Source organism: Populus nigra, chromosome 15, assembly GCF_951802175.1.
Source record: "Populus nigra chromosome 15, ddPopNigr1.1, whole genome shotgun sequence".
Lineage (NCBI taxonomy): Eukaryota > Viridiplantae > Streptophyta > Magnoliopsida > Malpighiales > Salicaceae > Populus > Populus nigra.
This window is the reverse complement of record NC_084866.1, coordinates 8,679,219-8,686,238: the sequence shown is the minus strand read 5'-3', so window position 1 is coordinate 8,686,238 and position 7,020 is coordinate 8,679,219. Positions and strand designations below refer to the sequence as shown.

General features: G+C 34.3%; 1 protein-coding gene across 2 annotated transcripts; it reads left to right on the top strand.

Moving 5' to 3' along the window:
• Window positions 1–1,926: 1,926 nt before the first annotated feature.
• LOC133674738 (serine/threonine protein phosphatase 2A 57 kDa regulatory subunit B' kappa isoform-like) lies at window positions 1,927–6,741 on the top strand. Of its 2 annotated transcripts, none has more exons than XM_062095946.1 (3): window positions 1,927–2,054; window positions 3,710–4,892; window positions 6,074–6,741. In XM_062095946.1, the coding sequence occupies exons 1-3, from the start codon at window positions 1,966–1,968 to the stop codon at window positions 6,416–6,418; spliced, it is 1,617 nt and encodes a 538-aa protein (XP_061951930.1). In that variant the 5' UTR covers window positions 1,927–1,965; the 3' UTR covers window positions 6,419–6,741. The 2 variants fall into 2 exon arrangements, with proteins under 2 accessions (XP_061951930.1, XP_061951931.1); XM_062095947.1 differs by having other exon boundaries at window positions 1,931–2,279.
• Window positions 6,742–7,020: the final 279 nt, after the last annotated feature.

The following is a 7,020-nucleotide window of genomic DNA, read 5'->3' as shown; positions in this document are numbered from 1 at the left end:
AAAAAAAAAAGTTGATTCATTACAATATGGCCTATTTTTACTCAATTAAACAAAAATATTATCAAATTATTTACTTGTGAAAAGTGAATCTCAATGTTGAAAACCCTAAAAAAATCCAATGTTGGTTGTTCATTCGATAAAGTTTAGACTCTTATAAACATTTTAACCATTGTTTAAAATAATTAGGCTTGTTTAATTGGAAACCATTAAAAATCCTATAGATACCCAATTTTGTTTAAGAAGAATTTGAGATTATACTTGTTTGCCTAATATTCATTTAAATTTTTGGCATAAAATAACTCTAGGAATAAAATTGCACACATGACTTATCCTTTTGCATAATCTAAAAATTTAGGATCTAATTTGCAAGTTGCTTCAAATTATTCTTTTTTGAAAAATTAAGAAAGTCGCAAATTGGTTCTTATTTCGTACAAAAGTTATTTTATGTCGTCTATTTCAACAAATTAGGCAACACTTACTAAAAATAAGTAACCTATGCACAATCATGAAGTATTGCCTGGCTCATTAATGAAATTAGGCGGCACTTGTTAATAATAATAAAAAAATAACATGCCTACAATCATGAAGTGTCGCCCAGCTCATTCACTAGTGAGCTGACAACACTTACGAATATAAAGCCATCACATCTTTACTCAATGATTAAATGAATTAGAGGGGACAAGTTTGTCTTTCTATTGAGAACCTTACCATTTCACAATTGCTCTCTAATTTTATAGCGGAGCGCGGATAACAAATCTAGTTTCTAACTATTTAAGCTATGACTCGTGGGCATAAACAAATAGGCCAAAGTAAAACAAGGTCTTAAATAAATGCAAGGAAGATTTAGGCCTATGAGACCTCGGTCCAAACTGGTAAAGACTCTATAAAGTAAAAAAAAATAGATGAAAGTTACAAGCATAAATGTTAGACATGATCCAAAAACTTAATTGGAAAAATGCATAGGTCATTAGAACAATCAAGTGAGTCAACGATATACTATATTAAAAATGATTTAGTATGCTAAATTTAAACATGTCTCAATCTCAACACAACTTCTAACCTCGGTTGTAACATAATTTTTAATTAATTTTAAAAATAAATAACAATTTAAAGACTGAAAAGTTCAAATTAGCAAACATATTTCAAATAGTTGACATGGCCAAGGTTGACAAGATCACTAAAAATATGACCGGGTTGAATGAGTTTTGTCGAGTCAACTAAATAACCCAGTCAAAGTTAGGCTTCGAGTTTAAAGGTCTGTTTGTTTTTGCGTTTTAAAAGCGTTTTTGAAAAAAAATTATTTTTTATTTTTTCTTTACTTTAAATTAATATTTTTTTTAGTGTTCTCTAATCATTTTGATGAGCTAGTGTTAAAATTATTTTTTTAAAATAAAAAAAATATTTTTTTAATATATTTAAAAAAAAAAAACAATTATCATACTTCCAAACCTCCCTCCACCAATTCAAATTAGGTTTTACAACAATGGTGACTCTAACCATATTTCACAAATACTGTAACAAGAAAGACAAGAAATTGGAGCCCATCGGCAGATTGAATCTCGACCCAGATGAAACTCAAGTCCTCCTCGACCCTCCCTCTCCATGAGAAAAGAAAAGAAAAACATGCTATCTCCATGCATGTCGTCATAAGACAAAAATCACGTGACCATTGAACATGACAAATTAAAATCGGACATCATCATCATCTGACTATTGAACGTGCCAGGTTAAAATTCAACAGGTTAAGGTAGTGAGTGAATTTCCTAAATTTCCAAAAAGAAAAGAAGACAGGAAACATAGTAGTCCCATGTTGCATGATTAATATTCTGTAAATTATTGGGACAAACAGTGGGACCCCGCACCAGCCGAGCCTGGACATTCATTTGTGTTCTTTTCTTTTCTTTTTATTTCTCTTTTCCCCTTAAACTACGATCACAGTAGCAGTGATAGATTAATGAAAAGATTATGCAGTACTGTGTGGGGGTGGTGACTGGCGCACAGGTACTTGCAAAGCACCGAAAATGCCACTCCTCTTGTTCTCTTCAATCGAGGAGGTTTTTTCTTTTCCTCCCTTCTTTCTTTCTTTCATAATTCATGGAGATCTCAATGACTCATAATAAAAAAATTTCTCTCCTCCCCATTCACTAAAAAGTAGTTTGCTTTCTCCCCTCTTTAAAAAAGCTGTTAATAGTAAATCCCTCTCTCTCTCTTATACCAACATTTTCATTTCTCTGCTTACTGAAACATCTCTCCTCTCTCCAAGTCTCGCTCATTTCCAGGTTCTCTTTCTTTCTCTCTACTGCCTAAAGCTCAAAATTCTTTTGGTTGAATATGAAAATGCTACACTATATTTAATGGTAGTTATATAAAGTTCTTTTTTTATATATATATATATAGAAAAGGGTTATAATGAAGATCTGAGCTATGGGTAGATCATTGATCATTCACTTATCTTGTTATCATAATTTTCCCAGATCTATGACTTTATATATCCTCTGATTTTCTGCTGTGGACTGATTCGCTACTTTCTTTGTTTCTTGTTTCTCTTTAATAGAATGTTTGCTATGTAAATGTCCCTTGTTGTGATCACTAGTTTGGTGAGTTCCCCCATTAGTGTTTCTGGTGTCAAAATGATTGTTAGCAGGGTTGATCTGTGTACTCTTTTTTTTTTTTTTTTCTTACTTAGGTTTTTGCAGTGGCTTTCTGAGTGACGATACTGTAAAAAAGTATGCTCATAAATTAATGCAGTTGACTGGGACAATTTTGGGGTTGTCAGCTTTGATGCTGAAGCTAAATATTAATTGTAAGGAATAGGGAAATGTTGTAATGGTGGTGGGAGGGATCTCATCATCTATGGTTCCATGTTAATTCACAGAGCTGGATACGAAATATTTGGAAAAGATGAGCCAAGTGGAGATGGTGTATGTGGTCTATGTTTCTAACGAAATAGTATCACAGAATATTTTCAATTTGTTAGGTATGCAATTTATCAATAATGCACCTATAATTTTGTGCTCCAAATAAAACAGAATTGTTAATATTTCCAATTTCAATTTCTACTTGGAATGTCTTTGGCATAATGATGAGTTGTGGCCCTCTCCCAAACAGCTCGTGTTTGAACCTCTCCTCTCCTTTGCAACAAAAATAAAAATGTCTTTGGCATCAATCGTAGAGTAGTTCTTGGAGAAATATAACAATGGGGATAGGCTCACCTACTCTCTTTTCCCTTCTATAAAAGCAACAAAATGCTCACCAACCCTAAGAAAGTCCTTACAATTCAGTAAAAATTAAGAACAGTAGTAACCCAATTTAGAAATACCAAATAATAGGAAAAGTACTGCATAATCCCTGATTTTAGTTTACTTCTCCATCAAACTGGATTGTATTTGGTGGTTATGAAAATTATACGTTTTTTTTTTCTTCTTTGGTATCAAATTTGATCTGGATTTTCTTTTTTAAGGGATTTTTAGTTGCATTTCAAGTGATGAAAATTTTCTTTATAGATTAATTTATTACTTATATAGTTTTGGAGGTGTTAAGATTTTGAGGTGTATTTGTTTAAAGGCTTGTTATTACATATAATCATTTACTGCTTGTGGATTATTTCCTAGCTGATTTAAGAAGCAAAGAGCCGATCCTTGCTCTTTCCCCTCTTTTTTTATCTTCATCTTTGTTATATTCTAATAAATTGCTTTTAACTGCAATCCAGGGTTTCGTGTGCTGAAAATTGTTGTATTACTGCCATGCTCAAGCAAATCCTTAGCAAAATTCCCCGCAAGTTCCCCAAATCTGATCCTTTGGATTCTACTGGGATTGATTGTGGGAATGATTCTACCTGCTCGGGCCCACCTACAAATGGTGGGAATTCTTTTTCTAGTCGGTTGAATGTTGTTAAACGGGTATCTTCAGCAGTATTTCCTGCAAGCATAATGGCTGGAATGGAGGCAGTGGATCCCCATCTATCCTTCAAAGATGTCTCAAACCTGCAGAAGCAAAACCTTTTTGTCAGTAAATTAAACCTTTGTTGCGAGGTTTCTGACTGCAGTGATCCAGATAAAAATGCTGTTCAGCAAGATCTTAAACATCAAGTGCTTATAGATCTTGTTGATTTTGTTTCATCTGGATCTGCTAAGTTTACTGAACCCGCAATTGCTGCAATTTGTAAGATGTGTGCAAATAACCTGTTTAGGGTTTTTCCACCCAAGTATCGTACTGTTAACACAGGTGGGGAAACAGAAGATGAAGAACCAATGTTTGATCCTGCTTGGTCACATTTGCAAAGTGTGTATGATCTACTCCTTAGGTTTGTTAGTTCTGTTGATGCCAAGGCTGCTAAGAAGCATGTTGATCATGCTTTCATTTTGAGATTACTTGAGCTTTTTGATTCTGTAGACCCAAGAGAAAGAGACTGTTTGAAAACCATTCTACATAGAATTTATGGAAAGTTCATGGTGCACCGGCCTTTTATCCGAAAAGCAGTTAGCAATATCATCTATCATTTTGTCTTTGAAACTGAACGTCATAATGGAATTGCTGAGCTGTTGGAAATTTTTGGGAGTGTTATTAGTGGGTTTGCATTGCCATTGAAAGAGGAACACAAAATTTTTCTCTGGAGGGCTTTGATTCCTCTGCACAAACCAAAATCAGTGGGTATTTATCACCAGCAACTAACTTATTGTGTTGTACAGTTTATAGAAAAGGATCCAAGGTTGACTAGTCCTGTGATTAAGGGACTGTTGAAGTATTGGCCTGTGACTAACAGCCAGAAGGAATTGATGTTTATAAGTGAGCTAGAAGAAATATTAGAGATGACTGGTATGGATGAGTTTCAAAAGATCATGGTCCCACTATTTCGGCGAATAAGATGCTGCCTCAATAGCTCTCATTATCAGGTAAAGACCTCTTTAAATGAGACGTGTTTGTTAAATCTTTTGACTCAATTTCCATGCCATATTTCTCCTATCAGTTAAATTTTTCATGTGATACTATTTGTTTCTTAGCCTCCTATTCTCAATAGTGTAGAACTGCATTCTTGATAACTTGCTTAGGTAAAGAAGCTTATGAAATCCATTCAACTGATGGGCATTGTGCCCAGACCCCATCATAGAAGTACAAATTTTGTGGTGATAAATCTTCAAACTGATGACCTTATTAAATTGTTCATTCAATGAACATTCTCAATATTATGGCTTGAAAAGGACTCAAACGTACACACTCTTTAGCACAATGGGAAATGAGGAAGGGATTGTAGGATTAACATTCATTATTTAGTTAATTATTCATGGCTTGTATTATTTCTAAAGAATTTTACTATTTATTTGAGTAGTTTATTACAAATCTATTTATATTTCCTATTTAGTGGTTTTTCAATTCCTTAATGCAATATCATGTGCTTTGATTGATCCAATGAAAGGAGTTTTCAAAGAATTGTTTCTGCATTGGCCTTGTCACTTCTTGCTTCTGTGTCAGTTGAATAATTGTATCTGTAATCAGAAAGATCTTTAAAGCTCTGCCACTTACGCCTTTTACTAAAATGGTAAGACAGGCTCTCTGATAGAGTGGGATAATAGTTCCATTATATAAATAATTTGAAGATAAATGACAGGTTATCCTGGTAGTTGATACTTAACAAGTCTTGCATGTTTCAACAGGATAAAGGAGAACATTATCCCGAACAGCTTATTGAAAATGCCTCCAAGTTTACAATGTGAATGATTTTTTATAGTTTCTATTCATGCATCATATCCGTAATTATTCATTGTTTTTTGTGTGTTTTTATGTGGAAATTGCAAAAGGAATGGTGCTAAATCAGAGATAGCTAGAAAAATTGCTGCATCAAAGAATAAAAATAACACTGTTTTGGAACATTGTGATTTTTCTGTACTTTGACTGGTAATAGATTATTTTCATTACGGCAATGGGATGAATTACTAGTCATTGGCATTTTCTCGGACATTAGCCATTGTCCTATCCTATACTCGATGAGGAATTTTCAAATCCGTGAAGATGTTCTTAAGACATGCTATGTATTTGTGTACAGAGAACAATAATGAGCTTACTTTCACCTTTCCAGGTGGCTGAGCGAGCTCACTTGCTATGGAACAATGAACGGATCCTTAAACTTATTGAACATAACCGTCAGGTTATTGTGCCTCTTGTCTTCTCAGCTCTTGAGCAGAACACCCTGAATCACTGGAACCAATCAGTACTTATTCAGACACAGCATATTAGGAAGATGTTCTGTGAGATGGATGAAGAACTAGTGCTAGCCTGCCAACGTAAGTTGGAGGAGCAAGACTCTTTGTCAAGTGTGGAAGCTGAGAAGCGGAGATTGACATGGGAGCGCCTGGAAAATGCTGCAGATCTACAACCTAGAGCTGATAATATTTTACCTGTCTCGTGCTCTGTTACCTGCTAGGTGCTAGGTGTTTGAGGGATGCCATGTGGGAAGCTAAAAAAAAACATATATATATTAGCAGCTCTCATTGCAATATTGCAAGAGGAAGGAGTTTGGGGTGCTAGAAGGATTGGTCTGTGCTAAGGTGTTGTATTATAGTGTTATTAAGTGGTAATACAGCTGCCTCTTGAAGGTTTGTTTGGCACATGGGGGGAGTTCAGTTGGATTGGAAGAGCCTCGTAGCGTGCAATTATGCATGTGTATAGACCCCTCTTCTATCATTATCGAAGGGCTCTTTATTTTGACCGTATTTTATTCTTTAATTGATGAGTTGTGTTCTTGTTTCCGAGCTGTCGATCTCGAAATGGAGACCCTCTCTCATCTCTAATTGTAGCAACTAGCAAGAGCGAAACCCACCAACAAATTAACAATTAACAAAAAAAAAAAAAACACTAGAAAGAGGAGAGGTTTTGATATATTCCTCCTCACAAATCACTTATTTATTGGGATGGTGATTTGTCTCCTATCTTTAGTTTTTATTTTATTTTATTTTTTAATTCTAGGTTTATTGAAAGTTTAAACTTTATAAATTTTTTAATTTATTTTTCATAAGATTATCTAAG